Source organism: Lissotriton helveticus, chromosome 6, assembly GCF_964261635.1.
Source record: "Lissotriton helveticus chromosome 6, aLisHel1.1, whole genome shotgun sequence".
Taxonomy (NCBI): Eukaryota; Metazoa; Chordata; class Amphibia; order Caudata; family Salamandridae; genus Lissotriton; species Lissotriton helveticus.
The window spans coordinates 1,086,503,886-1,086,529,559 of record NC_136067.1 but is presented as its reverse complement, the minus strand read 5'-3'; the positions used below and the strand labels follow the sequence as shown (position 1 = coordinate 1,086,529,559).

Here is a 25,674-nt window from a genome sequence, read left to right as displayed (position 1 = left end):
GGAAGATCTTAACATCAAGAAATGTCAATGATTTACAGTTTATGGAGTCAACTGGATTAGTTTCAAGACATCATTCTGTGTGTTTAACCAATCCATGAATTGTAGTGCTGTTTCTAGATCACAGTTGCCGATCACAAGGATAGTCAATGGGTCTTTTCCATACGACACCTAAAGAGATTGTTATTTATCCTTATCCTAGAAATGTGAAACAGAGGCATGAAATACTAGGGACAAAGACCCTTCCCATTTAAAATCCTGTATACTTGAGGGAAAACAGAATCCTCAAATGTAAAGAATGTCCTTGCCAATGCCAATCTCATGCATTCTAGAACTGTCATCCGAATCAAGCAGGTCTTCCATTTCTCACAAAGTCTCTCCTTGAGGTAAGCTCATATACAAGCTTTCCACATCCATACATATTAGTGGGTTTCTGTTCGGGTCAAATTCTATATATTTAGTCATTAGGTTTTTAGTGTTCTTTATGTGACTGAATTTTTTCAACCAGTGACCACAGAACATAATCATTGAAATGTGATAGTAGTTCGAGGACAGTTATCCCAGATACAATGGGTCTCACAGGTGTCGAAGCACAGCATCATGAGATTGTCTACCACAAGAAATTTGGATTTATTTTCCGAAAATCCATCTACTTGCCTCTGCCTCCTCTCCCATATTGGCAATTTTCACCCCATCAGTTTCTGTGGGGGTCAGTATCCTGACAAGTTTGTACCTAAAAACGTCATCAAAGAGCTCCCTTTAGGAGCTGGATTGACCCACTCAGAACACTAGATCTACCAGACATGGATTCAGATATGTGCGGGTGAGTCCTTTATTTAAATAAAAAAAAGGGGGGGCTCCTTACCTCCTTTTCTTTCTTTGCAGATAAGAATAAAAAAAATAGTGTGGATTAGTAGATTTCTTCTTTGCTATATGCAATTTGTTTTTACGGCAAATTGAGGTAACCTCCCCATTATAAAATAATCTTCTCTCCTCTCTAGTTATAGTATACACCGAGCTTTTACCACTTAATGTTTTATGATCATGACATGTTAGACCTGGTGAAACGAACAGCAAATTATGTGCAAACTGGATAAGAAAGGCTATGTGTTAGAACAGTAATTTGGGTTTCTTTTACTGCAGTGCAGTGTATTTGGGTTTTGTGCCATTGTTTTAATTTATTCAACAGATTAATTTCTCGCTAAACAAAATGTAGTGAAATGATGAAACTATTTGCCAAAAACAAGAATTTTTCTCCAATCACTGTGGGGTTGGTAGGAAGATGCATTGCTAAGTAGCTCTACGGGCCAGAAGATTCGGCTGTTCAAGAAGCAGATAGAGGCAATAGGAAAGGAGGCAGAACAATACAATAACGATGGGGCAGAGGGATCATGGCATGATGCTGGCAATCAGACTTACAATTTTGAAAAATTCCTTCCAACCATGTCCAATGAGAGCTATTCATTTTGCAACACAAAAGTGAGGGTTCAACAGTCTATATTTTAAAACAATCTATTTGGATATAAACTCTTAACAATAGAAGTTTCCATTTTTACATTAGTCAACAGACTCCAAAAGTTTATTCAGGCAGAACAATTAATAACAATGTGCTTTTCCAGACTTGCCTTTAATGTCTAATAAAGGACATCTGAAAGAAAGAATAAACGGTGAGGAGTTCTCTTGTCCACTACTGCACACAAACATTTGGAATCAGATTGGCAGCCCCCTTCCAAAACCATGAACAATTAAAAGAGGGCATAAATGCAGGTTCATACAGCTGTTCTTATTTTTAGAGGATGTGTTAGTTGCCAGATAAGTCTTTTACCAAATAACATTTAGGGGTATGTAACACCTGAATTAGGAAAAATCAGTGTTGTGTGTCCTGCAGAGCAACTTCCTAAACTAATTTTGCACTAAAGAACCTCCGCTGAATTTACAACATTGCTACCTGGTCCACCTCTAAACCGACTGAACATATCACTTTTTGTATATAAGCAAGTCATGAAAAAGTTACTAGTTATGCTTCCTTTGTGTTGGATCCATTCATGTTCTGGTTAACTGACACTAGAAATGAGGAACGATCACTTACCTGAACAGCATTGCGTAACATTTTCATCACCTTCAAGGGTTCAGTAAATTGACTATCTCCCTTCTTTAACTTCCATTTGTTTTGTTTTTTTTACTTTAACCCAACACCCCTCCTTAATCGCCACACCTTTTTAACCATGTTTAATGCAAACATTAACTTATATTTCTTGTCCTTATTTACAATTCTGGATCTCACTGCCTCCACTTGAACCGTGGTATATATAGACGTTTCCAATATTTGGTTCTTGCACCATGACCTCTCATAACCTTAAACGTAGATACTTTCTAAACGTAGATACTTTCATCGGTTCATGGAGGTGTACTTCTGTACACCCACAAGGATTAAAAAATGTGAAGTTCCCAATCACTGCCATTCTTTGCATCCATTTGGATGGAATTTTTGTAGTGCTCTGTTTAACCCTTCTATCGTGTCATTGTTGCTTGGATTATATAAAGGAGGTAGCTCCGTGTTTAATTGCTACTATTAAAATATTCCTTAGAAACATTAGACAGGAACTGAACACCATTGTCGGATACAATTGGTACTGGTAACCCTTCCTCAACAAATACGTTTTTGAGAAATTTCAAAACTTCCTCAGATGTTTTTTTGTTCACAATCTTAAAAAAAAAAGGCCACCTTGAAAACTCATCAAGGAGTACTAGAATATATTTAGCTTCCTCACCAATGGGTCCCATAACATCCACTGCGACTATATGCCATGGTTTGCTGGGAATGACGGGCTCACACATTAGGTTTTAAGGGGACTAGCGATTTGTCCGAATTGGCACACCATATGCAATTCTTCAAAATTCTCTCAATGCAAGCAACTATACCAGGCCACCAGTAACATTGTTTTATGCTTTGATTGGCTTTTACGATTCTGCAATGCACGTTGTGACACAACTTGAACAATGTTAATTCTTTCAGAAAAAGGAGGTACTAATCGGTCACCTCTATGAATAAAACCATTCACTACAGATAGCTCATGACTTATTTCCCAAAAGGATCTCAATTCTTTAGGAACACAAGATGTCCTAGGACAGCCATGTTCTACAATCCCCATTAGTTGCAAGTCTTTGTCCAAAAATGTATGGTCTCTCCCAATGTTTTTCATTGATGTTATATAAACCTTGATCATAATATTAACGCAATCTGCACATCATTCCAATCATGATCATAACATTCTTGCAAATATATATATATCGGTATTCATGGCAAAAAAACTGTGATTACCTTCTTTCCAGGTACATACACAACCTTATAAATGAAATTGCAGAAATACATTGACATACTTGCAATTCTTGCAGATGCATGGAAAAGCCCCTCAGTAGTCAAAAGATTGACCAATTGTTTGTGTTCACTATGCACTACACACAGTTTCCCCCCACACAAATTAGCAGAAATACTCTAGAGCCAGCACACAGGCCAAAGTTTCTTTCTCAATTACAGAGAATTTTTATTTATTTATAAAGCGTATGCTATTATGTTCTCTTTACCATCTACATTAAATTGAGACAACACACCTCAAAGCTGGCATCCTCAGTGACAATGTTCTCTAGTTCAGGGTCAAAACCCTTAAGAGAAGGAGGCTCAGCAATAGCTTTCTTAATGTCCACAAATTCTTTGTGACACACCTTATTCCACAAAAATCTTACTTTTTAAAAGTATGCTGGAAAAATTATTTACGAATTTGGAATAAAATTCCAGCCAACTCAAGGAATTATCTCACTTCTTCCTTATTCTCTGGACTAAGGGCATTCTGGATCGCATCCACTAACGAAGGTTTTGGATAAACTCCATCCCCATCAAGTACATGACCCAAAGGTGTAGTGGACTTACATTTTGAATGCTTTACTATCAAACATTTTGCTTCTAGGACACCTAAAACCTTTCCCAATATTTATCTTGATATTGCCCATCTTCACCAAAAATTAAGTAAAAATTAGCTGTTGTAGGTATTAAAGGTTGAATCGGTGCGATCCGCATATATGAATCATGAATTTATAGCCCATCCAGGGCAGGATATTGGTAATATTAACTGGGAACAAATTGCAACGTAATGACAAATTGTTGTTTGAAATAAAATAAGTTGTTTCAAATTTTAAAATCATATTAGTAATCATAAATGAAGCAGAATAAATTTATACTGAGTCAACATGTGAGCCTTTGCTCATTCAGAGCGTGATAGCTAACTTTCAAAGAAGAATCACATTTCACGGTATTTGAATAACTGCATATCTACACATGAATTGATGTCGTAGTAAGGAACTGAATGTAGATTATTTACCATTTAACCCTTTAAGTGCTGCCGTCGGCCAACGGTCGTCACGGGCACTACCTCCCCAGTGCTGCGTGCGACCGCTGGACGTCCAGTTCAGCACTGGATAATGGACAGCGCAGCACTGGGGAGGTTTATTTACAAGCTCCTAAGGTGTTAAAAGAAGGCGGACAAGAATTGTGCTGAAAGTCCGATTATGATTGTAAATTTTGCACCGGAAGCACTATATCCATTACAGTGTAAAAGTATGGAGGAGCCTCCGTCGCTGTTTTCAGTTGGAAAAAGGCGCAAAGCTGAAACGCGTCTTGTTTGCTTAGCCCAGTAATTAAAGTACAGAGTTATTCACCCTTAACGGAGTGCGGTCTCTTCACTTGGTCTACGAGTGGGGTTTGAGATAGATCTATACACACACACACAAAAAAAAGGTTTCACACCATTTGGAAAAGGCCTCAGAAGTTGGTAAGTATATCCTTTGTTGAGGGTGCAACAAGTGCGGCATGGGCTGAGTGCCGTGAATCTGCAGCTGGGCGCGTTTCGGGCTACACGCCCTTGTTCACCGGCAATGACAAACCGAAGCAAACTTGAAGAACAAGCACCATTTTATTTTGAATTCCGTCCCGCCCACTGGCCTCCGAGCATTCTGTTACTTGTAGTGCTTTTTGTAATCACCCCAGTGGGTTTCAAGTTGCCCACTTATTAAGACACTATAAAATCCCCTGTGGGGTGGCAACACTGTCAATTACCGTCCGTGTGCCAATATTAAAGCCTTCAACAGGAACACCCAACAGGTCGCTGAGCACCACGGGATCGCGGTCTCTCGATCCGCCATTCCGCGACAGGGCCTTTCCCTCGACCGGGCCAGCCAATTAAACATCCAAACAAAAGGTTTCGCACCATCTGGAAAAGGCCTCACAAGTTGGTAAGTAATCCTTTGTTGAGGGTGTAACAAGTCCGGCGGCAGATTCACTGCACTCTGCCCTAGCTGCACTTGTTGCAGCCTCAACAAAGGATATACTTGTGAGGCCTTTTCCAAATGGTGCGAAACCTTTTGTTTTGATGTTTAACTTCTGGTCCATCACTATTGCTAAACTGAACCAGGTTACAACAGACGTATTAAAAAATGTTATGATTAACATGAAAAACGAAACTTGAAAGTTTCCTTTAAGAATACATGCGTTCGCCAGTTTCAAGAGAAACTATCCAACGGGGGCACTGTGCATGCAGAAGGTTAATGATGGATAATGTGCAGTGGCATTAGTAAGACAGTGTCTAGTGAACGATTAGGCCAGCATAGCGATATCATGTTACATCAGCCCGCCGCTCTTAGAAAACTGTCATGCCGTGAATGTTGTGTATTGCATGTCACTGACTGGCCGCGCTGTGTGCAAGTCTGTATAATGTTGCTGCAAGTGTAGGTGTGACTGTTGTGTGCGTGTCACTGACTGGCTGCGCTGTGTGCAAGTCTGTATAATGTTGGTGAAGGTGCGACTTGTGTGCGTGGAACTTGTAGGAGGTCGAAAGGCAAGCCAAACACATATTTGCAAGTTTATTACCAGTAACTCTTATAATATGCCTCTCACTGACTGTCTCCAGGGCTAGGCACACTCTTACTTGAAAGGAATTCACTGGCAGTCAGACAAGCTTGAGAGCAGCTGTATTTCATGATTTCAAGTGACGTAAGCTGCCTGCTCCCCTCTCTCGGTGTTGACCGGCCAACCACATCAGGCTGGCTTGGGCCCGGCCAGCTCAACTTCGTAGTCAGGTCAGGTCCAGGTGCTCTGGGGCTGCGAAGCGAACAAACCACTCTGTCCGCCGCATTCAGTCCGGGTGTTCTGAGTGACTGCCTCGAGTCCGGGCTGTGGTGGGCCCGGCTGTGTCGGCCGCTCACTGTGGACCGTGGGGTGCATTACCACATAAGGCCGCGGAGCTCATCAACAGTCCTGCCTGGCAGGCACTACTACTGTCTCTCTGAGCATCGGGTCCGTTGGCCACGGCAGTGAGCCGCACATCACTGCATCATGATCTGCAGTCTCCCCACAGCGCCCCGATGCCGCTCATGCCGCGCTGCCTTGATCGATGCTTAGTGGAGGTCAACGGCTCTTTAACCCATTTTCGGAAGCCCGGCGCCAGGTCAGAGGAAAGGGAAGGGCGGAGAGGTGGGTGCCAGGTCAGAGGAAAGGGAAGCGCGGAGAGGTGGTGGTGATGAAGCGAGGGGGAAGGAGGGGGACACCGAGCAGGACAAAGGGAAGAGGAAGGCTAAGCAAGCTGGGTCAAGGCGAAAACAAGCTCGGCCAGCGTGCATACAGGAAGGGGAGTAGACGCTTTTAAAACTACAATAATAAATAAGTGGGAGGGGTGGGGGGAGTGCGGCCGAGAGCAGCGACACGCAGCGTTTACCTTGCGGAAGCGAGCGCGATAATTGCTAACACGTGGCGCTGATGCTCGCTCCCGCAAGGGAATCACCAAATGTGCACGCGTTGCAATAGAAAGCAATGCAAAACGTGCACGCTTTTTGCCAAAATGCTGATTGATTTCAAAAGGGACCCCTCCTATGCAGCGCTGCGTAGGCGAGACCTAAAAAAGCGCCTTGGAGAAATATAGAGATAAAAGTCATAAAACAACAAATGAGAAAGCTGCAACGTACCTGGCTCTAAACCAAACAAGACAAACTTCACTAACAGAAAGTTAATAGATTATACAAATCAGCTATTAAAAAAAAAAATCTAAGAAAAGGTACTATTCAAACAATTCAAAATGCTAAATGTGCAAATAAAGAATTCTATAAAATAATCAATTTCGCAAATCATATTGCCTAGAAGGAACTCATCCCGTTCCTCAAGATTTCACAGACAAACTGGCAAATCATTACACAGACAAAGCAGACACGTTGGACTTGTACTTAAAACAGAGACAAAGCAACATGACTAGCCCTTTAACTAAACAATCCAAGAATACTCTAACCAAGCCTCTCCGTTCCTTCCAATACATCTCTCAATTCAGTCAGTCAAAAATCTTTATTCAGCTGTGTGCCAGCCATAAAAGAGCATCATAAAACACATTTCATAAAATAAAATGCAAACAATCAATGATAAATCAGTAGCAATAATGGTTACAAGTGACCAGATGCCAAACTTTTTGTGCAGAACCAATCACTGCATGCTATAATTTCATGAATGAAACAGCATTACAATCTGATTAATACCAAACATAGAAAACATATGTGCGCAAAATTCCATATGGATATTAACTTCACTTTCTAAAATTAAGCAATATCATATTATATATGCATACAGAAAGTCTTAGGTCATAAGCATGATGATGTAATCAGTGTACATAGTAATCATTTTACAAAAATGTTCCATTGCTGAACGGCCGTGGAGGTACACCATCAGACAAATTAATTCATCGTTTAGCAGTTGTCACGCAGCCCGACACTTTAAAATTTTTTACATTGTAAAAGCGGTTCAAAAAGGCATGTCTTGATTCTGTATAAAGTTTACTAAAAAACATAAAATACAAGATGCACTGAACTGACTGAGTCGCATGGGCACAGTTCCAAATTAGCATCACAATGGGCATCACGTGGGTATGACTCTAGTAAGTGGGAAGTGCCCATCGTAAATGTTATCAGATAAAACATTTTAGGGTGACTAAACTAAAAGGAGAGGTACGGTGCAATGCCTGGTATGCAAATCAGTAATGAATGGTCAACAACCCTTTTTTTACCCCTCTCCAGGTTATCTATAGCCAAGTACAGGTGGGTTAAGAATTCTTTTTTCAACCTGGCTCTCGATATTTTGGCTATATTACCAGGACTTTTGAGGCAATCTAGCAGTCCCAGTTTCTCAAGTTGTTCGCTATGTAAGAAATTCAAGGAATTTTTTTTAATGATTCAATTTTAAACAGTCTAGAACGAGGGCACGATTCAAGGTGGCTTCTTCTCTTGCCCAGATGTTATACCAAAATGAAGGAAAAAGGGGTCCAAGACAAATAACATGTAACTGCAAAATGTCATTCGCGAAATATTCGGACAGCAACGCTAGTGAATACAGGAAAAGGTTTAATCAATTCTGTATATTCCCTGTACATGGGATAATATTCATCATATATATTTCATCGCGTAAGGAATATTCACCTACCTTGTTTACGGGTCGAAACGTCGACTACTATAACACGACCAAATCTCCTACCCCAAGCAGAACACTAATGGTTGCAAGGGATTTTGGATCTGTGATGTGACAATTGTTGGTTGGACTCTTTTTGAGCGTTTTTGATTTGGCCCTTTCTGTTGGGACCATATGAATTGATTCCGAAACCTGTAATATCTTGTGTCACTGAATGAATCTCACTATTACGTGATCCCATCATTTTCCCTCACTTCACCTTCACTACCCCCTCCCCGTTGTGAATGTGGGCACCTATGCTTACCAATAATCTGTTTTATATGCGATGAAATATATATGATGAATATTATCCCATGTACAGGGAATATACAGAATTGATTAAACCTTTTCCTGTATTCACTAGCGTTGCTGTCCGAATATTTCGTGAATGACATTTTGCAGTTACATGTTATTTGTCTTGGACCCCTTTTTCCTTCATTCTGATAATTACCCAGGTCCTAATGACAGTAGTGGGTTTAACCCTGTTTTCTATAATCAGATGTTATACCAAAGCAGTAGAGGAGCTAGTTGTATACGAAATGACGATGGGGGTCACACCCAATTTGCTATGGCAAATGGTGGCAGCGGTGCTTTTAGGTACTGTCATTAGTTGTTTCATAAAAATGTTCCCTGCCCTCTGTAAACCCTTGGTATTACTAGGGCCCCAGACTCCAGCACCATACATAGTAACAGCACACGTACAGGCTTTATAGATCTCAATAATCGCTTTGATGGGCCTGGAGTCTACTTTCTTAGTGAATATGAAGATGGCCTCCACATTTTTATTAAAGCCCCTAATCTTGGCCTCAACTAAGTGTTGCCAAGAACTATTTTGGTCGAACAAAATCCCTAAATAAGAAAAAAGGTCGACATGAGAATCTCTCAATTAATTTATGGACCTGGTCAAAGCAAGCAGGCCTGCCGGCAGCCCTTCTGACCAGTGTCCATCGCAAACTTTCAAGACTATTCTTTTAACGACGTCTGCTGCCACTTTTGTAAGAAGAATCATTAACAATTCCTTAACTACCGGAATATTTCCAGAAGAACTAAAAAAAAGTCATACATACTCCATTTACTAAAGAAAAGCTTGGACCCGCTGAACCCCGACAACTACAGGCCCATTATAAACGGACCCTTTCTGGGCAAACTGATAGAAAGAGCAGTGTTCGCCCAGAAGTCACAATTCATTGAAGAGAATGACATACTTTCAGACTTTCAAACAGGATTCCCTCAGGGAAGAGGCACAGAATCTGCCCTCCTTGCCATCTGGGATAACCTGAAGAACACAGTAGACCGCAACTGGGTTGTTGCGCTACTCCTCTTGGACCTCTTGGCTGCCTTTGACACTGTTGACCATGACACCCTGAAACAAAAAGACTCTATGAAGCCAGCATAGAGGGGACTGCTCTAGAATGGTTTGCGTCCTACCTTCGAAGCAGAACTAATATCATCAATACCCCACCTTTCTCGTCCAAACCATGCTCCACCAAAACAGGGGTCACCCATGCTTTTCAACATCAACATGAAGTAATTACCGGTACTGATCAATGTTACCGTCACGTGCTATAACTATGCAGATGACACACAAATACACCTTCAACTGGAATGCCCCAAATACATTAAAAAACTCTCCAATTTTCAGTTGTCTCAGAGCCGTGGATCAGTGGATGACTTGGAGCCATCTCAAATTGAATGCTTCCAAAACAGACATACTCACATGTGGCGATTGGAAACATTATGACCTGCTTTCCGCCTGGCCTGATAAACTGGGATCACCACCTAAAGTATCGAAGGAAGTAAGAAACCTAGGAATGACCATGGACTCCACGCTATCGATGAATGCCCAAGTGGACAAACTTGCAAGATCAAGTTTTGTCACTATAAAAACACTGAAACAATTTTTCCCCCATTTGGGATTTCCACACAAGGTTCAAGCTACCATCTCCCTTGTTTTGTCAAAACTTTATTACGCCAATAGCCTCTACCACGGATCAACTTTAACGACCAAGAAAATACTCCAACGGATTCAGAGCTCGGTGCCAGACTACTCTTGCATATCAAACTGTGAGACCACATCTCACCGGCCTTGAAAGCCCTGCATTGGTTACCGGTTGTCAGAAGATCCACGTTCAAGCTGCTTTGTATCACCCACAAAGCAATACATGGAATGGGACCGCTCTTCATCAGGAATAAAATCACCATACACATTCAACAAAGGAACCTCCGCTCCAAAGTGGCTCCTCGTCTCAAAATACCAAGATACAAGAAAAAAGGGTGGGTGGCACGTCCTTCTCTGTTCAAACAGCCTAACTATGGAACGCTTTACTCCCCAACACAAGATCCACAGACAACCACCTTATCTTCAGAAAACTACTCAAGAATTGGCTCTGCCCCACAGAAGTACCATATGCAAACAGAAATTTACAGTATGACCCTCTGTATATGAGCATGTATTTTACTATATATATATATGTACCTATCTTTGTGTATTGCTTTGTATAAACATGTGGAATAATTATGTTACAAAATGAATACAAATAAATGGGAAACATCCTTTACAACGCAACTGTTACAACGCACTACCATTACGACGAAACCATCACAACGCAAGTCTTTAATTTACTATCCAACACCTTCCCTACTATCCACGGGGACTGGAGTTGGAATAGTAAATGAAACTATTCACTATCCAACGCCCCCCAACGCAAGTCGTTGTAACGGCTTGCGTTGTAAAAGTTGCGTCGTAAAGGAATGCGTTGTAATAGCATGCGTTGTAACGTCATACATCCCAAATAAATGTTTCAACTCTTGGAAGTAGACGCATGGACCGAACTTTGGTTATCAAGCCACGTGAACTGATAAACACACTGTATAAAATGTGTGAGCCCAGTACATAAGTTGTGCCAAAAACAAAACTTGGGATTGGATTTTCGATTTTACAATTTAGAGCCATGAAAGTCCATTTGGGACAAAACCCGTTGACTACTGGATTTTATCTGCCCGATTTGTCTTTACGTGAAAGAAAAACAAATAAAGAACTTATCTGAAAAAAAAAAAGAAACAACATTGACTTGGAAATTTTTTGATGAATACACAGACTGTTTTCCATTTGAATCCTACAGACCCGTACAGTTGAGTGCGGACCCACTTTGTGTTCTATGTTGGTTTGGAACTTTTTCCAAATATGGAGTAAAGACGGATGTACTCCTTGGATTCCAGCACCAGTACATACTTCCCGAATATTATTGACGAGTGCGGACTGCTTTTGTCTCAACCCTCTGTTCGTTATTGCACAAATATATTTTTTAAGTACAATAACACTTGAAAACCAGAGTTTATCTAATGCATCTTTTTACTTCCTTTATGCATCTATATACCTTCCAAGTACTTGGATCTATATATTTTTTACTTTTCTCCTAAAATGGCATATCCAATGCACGACCCTATTTCTCACCCTTTACCTCTATCAATATCTTTAATCTACATATACCTACCTCCTTTATGCATCTATATACTTTATGTACTTATCGATCTACATATTTATCACTTTCTTCCATTTCAGCATATCCAGTGTACTATCATATTTCTCACCCTAAACTTCTCTCAATATATTTTCTACTCCAACTTTCTGACTCACCTCAAACTTCTTTCTACTACTCTTTCCAATGTACTACCCTATACCTCTATCTTCCAAATTTTAGGGGCAGCTCCGGAGAAAGCTTGGTGACAAATTCTTTTTTTCTTAAGGATAAGTGGGATTACGTATCAATTACAGTGTTTTAACAAAAACACTAATTATGCGTCCCTGAACAATATTAATCCAGTCTAGCCATTTCAATGCGTAGTCCTGGTTTAGTCATACTGTGGATTGAGGAACCTTATTATAAGTTCAGAACTACATGCCTTTCGGATAGATAGGCACATGGTACAAAAGCGGTACTGCCAAAGATACAGAAACCAAAGAGACAAAAAAGAGCAGTGGCAAGGACGAGAGGCAGACTCGGGGAGTAGAAAATATCTGCCGGAGAGGGTAGGCATATATATGGAGCAGAAAGCTTTCAGGAAAGAATGGTTCACACGATACCCGTTGTCAATACTCGGGCATACAAGGCTCAGAAAATAAGTGAAGGAGGGACGACAGAGGTGGCACTTACCTTGGTCCTTCCGTTGATCCTGAAGTTGCCGAGCTTCCCGTTACAGTGCCGGATCAGGTCGTCCATGCAACTCATCAGGCCCCCGATGGCCTTGCATTCGGGCTCGCTGCCCTCCACCCAGGTGATCTGGTCTCCGCGGATGTCGCGCGACGAGTCGCTCTTCTGGCTCACGAGCTGCCCGTCCGTGAAGCGACCCGTGCCTCGCAGCGCGCGCACCTCCCGCGCAACGCCCTCGCCCGCCACCGGGCCCAGGAAGTCGTCGAGCACGCAGATGCCGTGCTTCTCCATGCACGGCAGCAGGTACTCTCGAGCCAGTCGCTGGGAAGGTGGCGGGCCCCGGCTCTGCCCATTCAGTGCCCCGCGTCGCGAGCCCCCGCCGACGGTTGCAGTCATGAACCGCCCAGACCGCTCAGTGTAGTCCTCGGCGGCCAGCGGCTGTGGCTCAGGGGGTTGCTGGGAGGCGACATCCGGTGCAGTATCGTTGCCACCTGGGCTGGCGGAGGCAGCAGTGGTAGGGGTGGTCGAGGCCCCAGCGTTAGTAGTGTTAACTTCCCCAGTGACTGAACCCTCGTTCACTGGCGTGGCCGAACCCCCGGTGCTAGAGGTGGGAGTGGCAGTGCTGCCACCAGGCTGCTCGCCCCCTTTGCACACCAGCTTGTGCTTCTTCCAGTCCTGACGCTGGTGCTCCTTGCTGCAGTAGAAGGAGCTCCGGCAGCGGCCACAGCGCAGCAGCTGTTCGAGTTTCCCGCAGAGCTCACAGTACTGCCGCTCGCTCAACCCGCCCGAGGCCATACCAGCCTTCGGGGAGGCCGCCGCCAGAGCCCGGGTGGATCAGCCCCGCATGGCCGCCGGGAGCTGCGACGGGAGCCTTCGCCGGCCTACACTCGGCCCCAGCTGCTCGTTCGCGCCCTCTCGCACGTACGCCAAAGGCTGGTGTCAGCGGCAGGGCCGCGACTGCCTTCTGCGTGGGAAGGAGGGGTCTGTTCCCGACTTTCGCTTGTCCCGCCCCCGGCGGCTGAGTGGAGATGGAGGTTGGGCCGCGCCGATGACAACCTTTGGCCTCCTTTCTGCCTCGCCTGCCTGACTGAGAATCTCGGGTCCCCTGCCCGGATGATCGACAATCGTTATAGGCAGCGAAGGAAGGTGGCATTGAAATATTTTCAGAAGTACCCTCTGAACTCTTGGGAGCTCCCCCTAAACAGTGGTTTTGACTGTGAAGCTTCTCGGCGTGGACACAGTTCACACAAAATCCACCTGACAAGCCACGCTGCTTGTGCATTAATTAGTCAGTTGCCATCGATCCTCCAGGGGTATGCCGACATATCTCAGCTGGAGAGCAAAGAGCAGCTACTCTATTAATGTTTTCCATCCGATTGTAGAAGGAAAGTGAGGGTATATTTTACCATAGGAGCTATTATATTCATGTTTGGGTTTACCACACAACTGAAAATAATATATCTATTTTATGCTTAAAATAGATATTCCAATTAGCTTTGTGATGTAAAGTCAGAATTGTCTCAGCGCAGTATATAAATAATATGAATATTTTAATGTGCTCATAATACAGAGAAAAGATGCGGTTCAAAATCACTGGCGAAAGCCAATAGGTTTAGCTTTTTCCAAATACTAAATGAAAGAGCTTCATCATTGATTGGTGAGTTTGTGGATGTTTATGTGGATGGATACAAGAAAGATTTAATGGATGAACGAGGAAGTACATGGATGAATGAATCAACATTCGACTGGGTGCACGGATTAATTAATTACTTAATAAGTCACGAATTATAAATCCGCTTAGTCGTCAGTGCATGTTTTCGTGTTGGACATTCACGCACTGACCAATTCAAGGGGAAATCACATTCACCTACCATTGCACTCAGTGATCGAAGTGTGTGTGTGTGTGGGAGGGGGCCCATACTTTTTATAAATTCAGAAAATCAGTTCCCCTACTTTTTGGGAAATGAAAAGCGTCCCAGGACGGATAATTCCGAGAGAGGAAAAGCTTCAGCAGAAGTGTGAGCAGGGAGTCTCATGTGCTGTTAAACTAAAGGAGGCGCAGATAGAAAAACAAGCCTTCTTGCAAAGGGTGCGTGCTTCTCTAAAATAAATGTAAATGCGTGCAACTAACCAATCTGCAAATGTAAAGGGTGCTTGGTAGCCGGTATTGGCTTTAATTGATAGAATCACTTAAAGCTTCATGATGATACTGATCCAGCGCCCCTATAGAAAATATGTCATAACAACGCTACCCAACTCCACAATACTCACCATTAATCATAAAACATTCACAAGGCCCATAAACTAATGTGACATATTTTGAGCAACTGAATCATGTGACCTAATTAATAAAACCTATTCACAGATTATATACACATTTCTATACAATTGCAGTATAAGGATTTCATCATAGTATTTGTAAAGCTTTGCATTTAATTAAGTCACTTAGGCAAATGAATCTGCTGATGGTAATGACCATGAAATAACAAGTCCAGCTTGTCTTTTCAAAAATCTTATTTATTAACTATTTATTCAAGAAAAGTGCATTTTATTAGAGGAATAGCAAATTAGACTGACAGTTCCAAGCAGAATCAAATAGCATGTTAAATGATGAATAAACAGTTTTCCATCACCTAAGCCCTATTTTCCCTGTCTTAAAACCAATTTCACCTAAATGAATAAGGGTAAAAGTCATTCAACCCTATTGATCCTTACGTGCTCCAAAGAGTCCGTCAGCATGTCACGCCTAACAGGAATCAGGAGAAGATGAGCAGCAAGAGCCCCCTCCCTCCCATGGGGACCGTTTTTATACTTTTTCTAACTAACTAAAGTATCTTTATCACACTTTTTTCTGAGAATCCAAACTTCCCATTGGCTGAGCCATGTCAATCCACTATTAGGTCACGCTCTCCTGACCAAGTCCGGGGCCTCATCATAGCCCTTATTGTTCTTAGTTTCACCATCCTTTTTGCTTCCTCAAAACGATACTTTTCCCGAGGAGAAACTCCTCACTTCCTAATCTTGGCAGGCCATTCAGCATCCAGTCCTTGGAAATGTCACCAAGAACACATTCAACTCGACCACGATTGCTTCTGCATTAAACGTTGTCAGCTCAGCAAAATATTCTGCACATGAGTGAAGGCTTCACTCTGGTCAAGTTTCATAAACTGCAGCACTGCCAGCCATTTTCTTTAGGCGCATTCGTAAAACTAATGTATAAACAATCACAAAACATCGATTAATGAAAGAAATAGAATTCATTCTGTTACCCACCCACCTTTGCTAATTATTAACCCATTAATCTATGTTACCTAGCCAAAGCTTTCTAGCAACAAACAGATTTTGTGCAACATAAAAACGAAAAGACAAAACATGAGCACACAGAAATAAGCTCATGCCATTAATAAAACAGCCGCATTTAATTCTGACAAAGACAATAGACAAAATTAGTTTATTTTTTCACAGACAAGCATTTGCAACATGCAGCACATATATTAGTTCCCACGTGTCATGATCTGCAATTTAATCTAATTGGTTAGTAATATTGCAACATGGAGCACATATATGAGCACATATATTAGTTCCCACGTGTCATGATCTGCAATTTAATCTAGATTGGTTAGTAATATTCACTCCATTCACGTTAATATAATTATTTTGTTATGGAAGTTTAACTTTGGGAATCAAAAACAAATTCATTTTAAAATCTCGCTCCATCAACTCCCTCATCTGGTGATTTCAAAATCACCAAACTACACCCAAAAATTTAGCAAAATGTTATCCCATAGAAGAACATGTTTTGATTTTCACTGTGTTAGTATTTCTAAAGACTTGTCTCAGCTGATTGTCTGCAACTCTCATATTGGGTTCTACGAAACTCTTCCAATTCTATCTCTCTCTCCTGTTCCTTTCTGATCTTGTATATTCTCTTCTTTTCCCTCAGGTATTTCTTTCTCTTGTGTAACATGCAACTAATCTTTAACAACAGAATCACAAAGACTATAACTAATAAAGGTGTCAGTATTTTGCCAAGAATTGAACCACCAATCTCTTGAAACCAGGGTTTGATTGCTGCAAATCTTTTGCTCAAACGTTCTGAAAAATCATCCTCTACTAAGGGTACAATTTCTGATTGCAATTCAGTGATATTTTTGATATACATCTCAATACCCTGACTCTTATCAGGAATATAGGTACAGCAGTGTTGGACATGCAAAATGCCACAAACTCCTCCCTCTTTTGCTAGCAGAATATCTAAAGCAAGACGATTCTGCATTACCATGGACCGTATAGCAATGAGCTCAGTATCCACTAATTGAAAGCCACTAGCTGTGTCAGTTGACAACCTGTCAACAATTGTGGACAATTTTCTAATTCTACCAGTATTCAGGGTTATACCCACTAAAGGTATTACTGCTTCAAAAATGTCTCCCAGAATTTCTGAAAAACTTTCTCTTTTAAATCTATTCAGGTGATTGCTGATTTCAAATGAACCTTCTGCATTTCTGTCAACATGGACTATTTTTGGAAAAACAAGTCCAACAAAACACGTCCCATACCAGTGATCAGGGAGGTTATAGTAAGCTTTGTCTCCACATACAAAATAAATTCCAGGAAAAATTGGATCCTTGCCACCTTTACATCCCCAACCCCCCATGATTTGATAAGTGTCCTCACAATGACTTGCACCCACAAAATAATTATCGAACAATGTATTGTCTCTCCTAATACAAAACTTTCCACTAATTGGTTTGTCAATGTGAATAGCAACATTTTCAAATGATTTACCATTAAGCTTTTCGTCCTCTAACTGCCAAAATTTAGATTTGGTCTGTTTGAGCATCTCATTTCTTTTATGAATTGCTCTTCTCTCCTCAACTAAATTCAGGAAAGATTTTTCCTCAGATCTCAATTTACAAGTCAAATTGTTTTCAAAAGCATACTCATAAGTGAGTTCATTTGTCACGATGAAAAATTCCCTCATCTGTTTAGCTTGTCTGTGCTTGTAGGAGAGTAGGGTCTGCAATCCTATGATCACCCAGATTTTTGCTTTTTGCTGCACTGGTTTACGACTTTCCCTGGCTGTGGGCCTGCTAATCAGACCCACAGCCTAGCTGTTCTCTCTATCCCAATTGTACTCCGGTACTGAATTGGCACTGGGCCCTCTCCAAGTCCCTGTACCCAGGGCTGAGGTGTACCCAGAAGTCTCCCAGGGGCTGAAGCATGTATTATGCCACCCCTGGGCTGACTAACTAAACTGACACAACTGGCTGCACGACAGCTGGGGCAAGGTGGTGTACTCACCCTTTGCTTTAGATATAGTATACCTATATCTAACCCTAAAATGGACACACAGATCTCCTATCAGTCACACCTATGGCAGGCCTTAACAATCCTGAAGGCAGAGTGCTTGGAATCGTGTGAGATGGTGCTCTGGCATGAGCTGAGCCTGTCTGCGGCTTTCGGGATCCATCCCTTAGCCGTTTCCATGATATCGCATACCATATACTCTTAAGTGCATTATAATCCTCGCGGTTATATGCCAACTCTGGTATCGCTTTATCAAAACATGTCGAGTAAGGTGTCATACGAATTGGAATACTAACCCCTCGCCAATTCTGGCGACGGGGTTAGCATTCCACCCTTCTAGAGGGACACGACATGTATGTAACCTGTAACCACGGTTAAAGTCAGACAGAGCCTTAGCATCCACAAAATGGATGCTGCCACCGAGACACAAGTCTGCCCTCCTGCTGCTGGGAGTCCTCCCAGAGCAGGAGGCAAGGACAAAGGGTTTCCTGCCAGGGGCGGTGCCAGCACCGTCCCAGACAGGGTTTTGTGTATTCCAGGTAGGCAGGGCTACAGAGGAAGGTGACTGCAAGTGGCACCCCGGTGCTCACTGTGCATAGGCCGGCTGAAACCAGTTCCAGGGGCACTCCAGCCCCTGGCCTGGGGAAAGCCCACCAAAGGAGAGGGGTGTAACCACCCCCCTCCTGGTCCCACCCATAGGGCAGGACTTAGTCGCGTGCCAGCCCCCTTTTCCCAGATAAAGGTAGGAGCAGGCCCCCTTCCAAATTAGATCATCTTTGGAATCAAGACACGACTTTCTGCGAAAGGACTTCAAGATTTCTTCTTCAAGATTCTCCCTTGTGACTAAGGAGTAGTCACCCTGCATCCGCAGGCACCATCCTAAGAACACTGCGGTCTGCTGTAAGTCCTTCCTCCGGAATCCGACTGCCCAGCTTGACAAGACCCGGCTTCCCTGGCACCTCCGACCTCTACTCACCTCTACAGCCAAGCTGAGAACCGTGAGTGCGACGAGACCTCAAGGGACCGACTATTGCCAAGACTGCACGACTTCTTCACAGCAAGCCCGCCGAGTAATCTCCTGGCGAGTGCTTTGGGGTCCGAGAAGCCCCAACCCTGAGCAGCTCCAGCACCAAAGAGCAGCCCCCCAGCATCTCCACGATCGGCGTGGGGCCCTTCTGCTTTTTGCTGCTCACCGCGTTGTTTGGCTACTAGCCCGCTGGCTTGTGGCCTTCTGAACGACGCCCGACGACATCACTGCTGCTGGTCTGGTTGCTCCAGACTGGCTCTTGCTCCCTTCCAGAAGAGGAGCACCCCGGACCCTCCTGGTCCACTCAAGACGCCATTTTGAGTCCACCGCGTGGGCTTGAATTAGCCAAGGCTTTGTTGCCCAATCCTGGGTTCTTCGACGCCGACAGCTTCACCCATCGTGGGACAGCTCGCCCCTCCATCCTGGTCGCCGACAACGCCTCCTGGTCCGTGAGATCTGCAGAGCACAGCGTCGCCCACTCACCTAGCCGAGGTGACTACCATCCGGTGCCCTCCTGGTGCCACCTGACTACTGGCTAGTAGTCACGAACTTGGTCCCCTCTGCTTTCAGGTGTCATCCATCTTCAAGATCCAGGCTTGGATCAACTCGAACTCTCTTCACTGGTCGCCTGCCAGCATCTTTCTTCCAGGCTCCTGGTTCGTCTACGAGGATTCCCGACGTCTTTTGAGACCTATGCAGCTGCATTTCGGTGCCCCAGCATAGCCTCACTATCCAAGGGTCAGGATCCACTGTCGTTTTCTCCCTACCAGGTCGGGTTCGCCCGTGAACACTAACTTTAACTTTACTAGCTATCATAGACTTTGTCCCGCATCCCGCGTGAGAGTGCACACTCTGCACCCGAGTCCCCTGGGCCTCCTAGAAGTAATCTAACGATTCTATAGTCAAGTCCTAGCGATTCCAAAGCCTATTAGTACTGTACTTACCTGCTAGTAATTTCGCATTCCACTTTCCGAGTATATGGTTTTTCGTGCCCCTCGGGCATTTGTGTATACTGTGCTAACTTAAGTATTTTTTATAAGAGTTTTGTTGTGTGCTTAGCTCCCTGTCTCATAAAGAGCCAGGGTAGTCTTGTTATAAATAAATACACTGTTTATTTTCATAACAACTTGTGTGGTGTCCTTTCACTGGGTGTTAAAGGGGTAATGTGATGGTAAAACAGCTGGCTTAACACGCCCTCTAGAGTCTTAGCCTTAGACTGCTCGTATCCATGCTACTAGGATAGCTGGTCTATAAGGTTGACTTACAACCAATCATCAATAAGGGTTGTTTGGACTGATATATAGTGATCACTAGAATAGTGAACACTGCACATCAGGCCAACTTCTCACATTGGTGAGCAGCGGTTGGGATTTGAGCTTGCTGTTGTTTTACCACACATATCCTAAGAATATCTTGTGAAAGATCACATAAGTACTAAAGGTACATAGAACTTAGCTTAGAATACTCTGAGTTCTACTGAACCAGCTGTTGTAGCTCCTAGGGCCTAGCACACCCTAAACTACAACTCTAGCAAGGGATCAGTAGGCAAACATATAGTGTAGGTAAGTGCACCACTTACACCTCACTAGAAAAAAGCATGTCTACCCAAGGAGAATCTACTGAGACTCCCCTTGTGGATGTTGACCCTCCACAGGTCAAATCAAGATGTGCAGCTCTCAGTTTTCAGGAGATGAGACAAGTGTGTACCTCCAGGAAACTGAAACAGGGGTCTAACCCCACCATTCCCTTTTTAATAGGTCTCTTAGAGACTTATGATGCGAGAAAGCTTTCTCAGCTAGATGGGAATATGCCAGCCTTAGAGGGTACCTCTGGGGATCCAGACCTCCCCAACATTGCCAATGCAGTTGAGGAGGAGGATCAAGAGGAACTCTCTGGGGACGAGGTAGACAAAGGTCTTGAGGTAGTCAGAAGGCTAACTAGGGCCAACTTAGACTTGCTTGGGCTAGGATCTGGGGGACCCCCAGTACTGACCCTAAGTAGGCCTAACCTTGGAGTTAGGAGAGATAGATCTCTTTCTAGGGACTCCAATAGATCTCTGCACTCTAATGCCTCTTCTCAGAGGAGAAGGAACTCTCCCCAGAGGAGATTGACTTCCCCTCAGAGAATGGAGCATGAAGCTAGGATGAGACAGGCTACTCTGAGGATTGAAAGGGAAGAAATTGCCCTGGCCAAAGAAAAGCTTGCCTTGGCTAGAGAGCAGCAGATGAGTGGGTTAGCTCCCACTGGTGGCAGCAATCTCCCAAGAGATAGAGAGAAGGGTTTAGATACTAAACACCTGACTAAGATAGTGCCCCCCTTTAAGCAAGGGGATGACATCCAGAAATGGATGGCTGCTCTGGAGAGGGCCTGCACTGTGCAGTGCATTCCCCGGAGTCAGTGGGCAGCTATACTGTGGCTCTCCTTTGATGGTAAAGGTAGAGATAAGCTCCTCACTACAAGAGTGGAGGATGCTAATGATTACCAGGTCCTGAAAAATGCACTGATTGATGGGTTTGGTTTAACCACTGAGCAGTACAGGTTGCTGTTCAGAGACACCCAGAAAACTCAGTCTCAGGACTGGTCTGACTTTGTGGATTGTGCCACTAAGGCTTTGGAGGGCTGGTTGCTGGGTAGCAAGGTTTCTGATTACACAGGGTTGTACAATCTCATGATGAGAGAACAAATTTTAACTAATTGTCAGAACCAGTTGTTGCACCAGCACCTTGTTGATTCAGATCTGACCTCTCCCCAAGAATTGGGAAAGAAGGCAGACAAATGGGTCAGAACAAGGATCAAGCAGAACCAGAACCAGGGTGGTCAGAAGAAAGCAGACCAGAAGGGTAATGCTAAGAGTGAACAAAATGACCAGAAGTCTTCACCAGGTCCCCAACAAACCAAAGAGGGTGGGGGTCAGGCTTCCCAGAAGAAGAAGACTCAAGAAGGCCAGTCAAAGAGGTGGTGCCAGTACTGCAAAAGTAAGTCTCACTGGTTTAGTGAGTGCACCAAAAGAGGAGGACAAACTCCTGCCACTACAGCCCCTAAGGCAACTGCACCCCCTAGTACAGTCAGTAGTGGTAGTGTACCTCCCAAGGCATTAGTTGGGTTAACCTTGGGAACTGAGGGGTCTGACAACTTAGTTGGCACACTCACTCAGGCTGTCCTTGTCTGTACAGGGGATATGGATATATCCCCTGATATAAGTCCCAATACTTTGGGCAAATACAGGCAGACACCTTTGATTAATGGCAAGATGGCTCAGGCCTATAGGGACACTTGTGCCAGTGTCACCATGGTGACACCTAACTTTGTGGACCCTGGACAGATCATGCCAGGTACAGATTTCCTGGTGACCAATGCCAGCAACGTCACTACCAGTCATAGTATGGCGATTGTAGCTTTCTCCTGGGGTGGAGTGAAGGGTCAAAAGAAAGTTGTAGTCAGTTCAGACCTCCCAGTTGATTGTTTGTTGGGCAATGATTTGGAGTCATCACTATGGTCAGAAGTGGAGCAGAGGACTCACATGGAGATGTTAGGCTTGCCAGCACATGTGCTTGCTGTGACTAGGTCACAAGCCAGAAGATGCCCCACTGAACAGGTGCTGGATCCTGAAAGAATGGACCAGACACCTTCCAAGAAGAAGAGCAGTAAGGGTAAGGCTTTGCCTTCCCCCTTGCCCCAGGTTGAGGATCAAGTCTCTGAGGAGGCTGATCTGAGAGAGCTGAGGGAAACTGAGCCTAAAGAGCTTGAACTTGATCAAGTTGAGTTTCTGGGCTCAGGGGGACCCTCCAGAGCAGACCTGGGGAAGGCACAGTTAGACTGCCCTTCCCTTGAACCCCTCAGACAGCAGGCTGCTGCTGAGGCTGCAGGGAATGCCACAGGTGCCCACAGGGTATACTGGGAAGATGGACTCCTGTACTCTGAGTCAAGAGACCCCAAGCCTGGTGCAACCAGGAGGCTGGTCATCCCCTTGTCTCTGAGAGGTTTCCTTCTCACCTTGGCCCATGAGATTCCCCTTGCAGGTCATTTAGGTCAGACAAAGACGTGGGACAGGCTTGTCTCACACTTTCACTGGCCCCACATGAATGAGAATACCAAGGAGTTTTGCCGCTCCTGTGTCACTTGCCAAGCCAGTGGTAAGTCAGGTGGCACAACAAAGGCCCCCCTCATACCACTACCTGTGGTGGGGGTCCCCTTTGAAAGAGTGGGGATTGACATTGTTGGTCCAATGGAACCCCAGACAGCATCAGGGCACAAGTTTATACTGGTGGTGGTGGACCATGCCACCAGGTATCCTGAAGCTATTCCACTTAGGACCACTACAGCACCTGTAGTGGCAAGGGCCCTAGTTGGAGTGTTCTCCAGAGTGGGCTTCCCTAAGGAGGTTGTTTCTGACAGAGGTACAAACTTCATGTCAGGATATCTGACTGCAATGTGGAAGGAGTGTGGTGTGAACTACAAGTTCACCACACCCTACCACCCACAATGCAATGGGCTTGTTGAGAGATTCAACAGGACCCTCAAAGGGATGATTCATGGGCTACCTGAAACTCTTAGGAGAAGATGGGATGTCCTGATCCCCTGCCTCTTGTTTGCTTACAGAGAGGTCCCACAGAAGGGGGTTGGCTACAGCCCTTTTGAGCTTCTGTATGGGCATCCTGTAAGGGGACCCCTGTGTTTGGTGAAGGAAGGATGGGAGAGACCTCTCAAAAAGCCTGCAACCAACATAGTGGACTATGTACTTGGTCTCCGCTCCAGGATGGCTGAGTATATGGAAAAGGCATCTAAAAACCTTGAGGCCAGCCAAGAACTCCAAAAAGCTTGGCATGACCAAAAGGCTGTTCTGACTGTGTACCAGCCAGGACAGAAGGTGTGGGTGCTGGAGCCAGTGGCCCCAGCAGCTCTGAAAGACAAATGGTCTGAGCCCCACACCATCATTGAGCAAAAGGGAGAGGTTACCTACTTGGTGGACCTTGGAACTCCCAGGAGCCCTCTCAGAGTGCTCCATGTAAACAGGCTCAAGGCATATGTTGACAGGAAGGACATGAGCTTGCTCATGGCCACAGATGAGGGACAGGAGGAAGAGAGTGACCCTCTCCCAGACCTGCTCACTCAGAATCCTGATGATGGGTCAGTAGATGGTGTTGTCTTTTGTGGCAGCCTCACTGAGCATCAGCAACAGGATTGCAGGCAAGTTCTGCAATCCTTCAGACATATGTTCTCTCTAACACCCAGCCAAACTGATTGGTGTACCCATGATGTTGACACTGGGGACAGTCTGCCTGTCAAGAGTAAAATCTACAGACAGCCTGATCATGTTAGAGACTGCATCAAAACAGAAGTGCAGAAAATGTTGGAGCTGGGAGTCATTGAGCCCTCAGATAGCCCTTGGGCTAGCCCAGTAGTTCTAGTGCCAAAACCTCACACCCAGGGTGGTAAGAAAGAGATGAGGTTTTGCGTAGACTACAGAGGCCTCAATGCAGTCACTAAGACTGATGCCCACCCAATACCAAGAGCAGATGAACTTATAGATAAATTGGCTTCTGCCAACTTCTTAAGTACATTTGATTTGACAGCTGGGTATTGGCAAATCAGGTTAGCTGAGGAGGCCAAACCCAAGACAGCATTTTCTACCCCTGGTGGGCATTATCAATTTGTGGTAATGCCCTTTGGGTTGAAAAATGCACCTGCCACCTTCCAAAGGTTGGTGAATCAAGTCCTCACTGGGCTGGATGACTTCTGTGCAGCATATCTTGACGATATTGCTGTCTTTAGCTCCACCTGGGAGGATCACCTGGTCCACCTGAGGAAAGTGTTAGAGGCCCTGCAAAAGGCAGGCCTCACTATCAAGGCCACTAAGTGCCAGATAGGGCAGACACAGGTTGTATACCTGGGCCACCTTGTAGGTGGAGGCCAGGTTCAGCCACTGGAGAGTAAGATACAGGCCATCAAGGACTGGACTCCTCCAATCACCCAGACTCAGGTTCGAGCTTTCTTGGGCCTGACTGGGTACTATAGGAAGTTTGTCAGAAATTATGGGTCCATAGTGACCCCTCTTAATGACCTGACAAGCAAAAAGATGCCAAAGAAAGTTCAGTGGACAGCAAGCTGTCAGAAAGCATTCAATGACCTAAAGCAGGCCATGTGCACAGCACCTATCCTCAAGAGTCCAGATTACTCCAAGCCATTCATTGTCCAAACAGATGCTTCTGAGTTGGGTGTGGGAGCTGTTCTGTCTCAGCTGAATTTTGATGGTAATGATCAGCCTATTGCTTTCATTAGTAGGAGGCTGACCCCCAGAGAGAAGAATTGGTCAGCTATTGAGAGGGAGGCCTTTGCTGTGGTTTGGGCCCTGAAGAAGCTGAGGGCCTACTTGTTTGGCACTCACTTCACCATTCAGACCGACCATAAGCCCCTCTTGTGGCTAAATCAGATGAAGGGTGAAAACACCAAACTGCTTAGGTGGTCCATTTCCCTACAGGGGATGGATTTTACAGTGGAGCATAGACCTGGTACTGATCACAGCAATGCTGATGGGCTCTCCAGGTATTTCCACTTAGAGCAAGAAGACTCACCTGGTCAAGGTTAGTTTATTGTGCCAAAGTTTGGGGGGGGGGGGCATGTAGGAGAGTAGGGTCTGCAATCCTATGATCACCCAGATT

The 25,674-nt window shown here is 44.4% G+C and overlaps 1 protein-coding gene across 1 annotated transcript in view; it reads right to left on the bottom strand.

The window, feature by feature from the left end:
* EGLN1 (egl-9 family hypoxia inducible factor 1) overlaps positions 1 to 13,937 on the bottom strand; it is a 237,319-nt gene extending 223,382 nt beyond the window's left edge. The window contains exon 1 of the mRNA XM_078648740.1: positions 12,682 to 13,937. Coding sequence (XP_078504866.1) covers positions 12,682 to 13,473 — 792 coding nt within the window. The 5' untranslated portion in view covers positions 13,474 to 13,937. The remainder of the gene's footprint in view (positions 1 to 12,681) is intronic.
* Between the last annotated feature and the right edge of the window lie 11,737 nt (positions 13,938 to 25,674).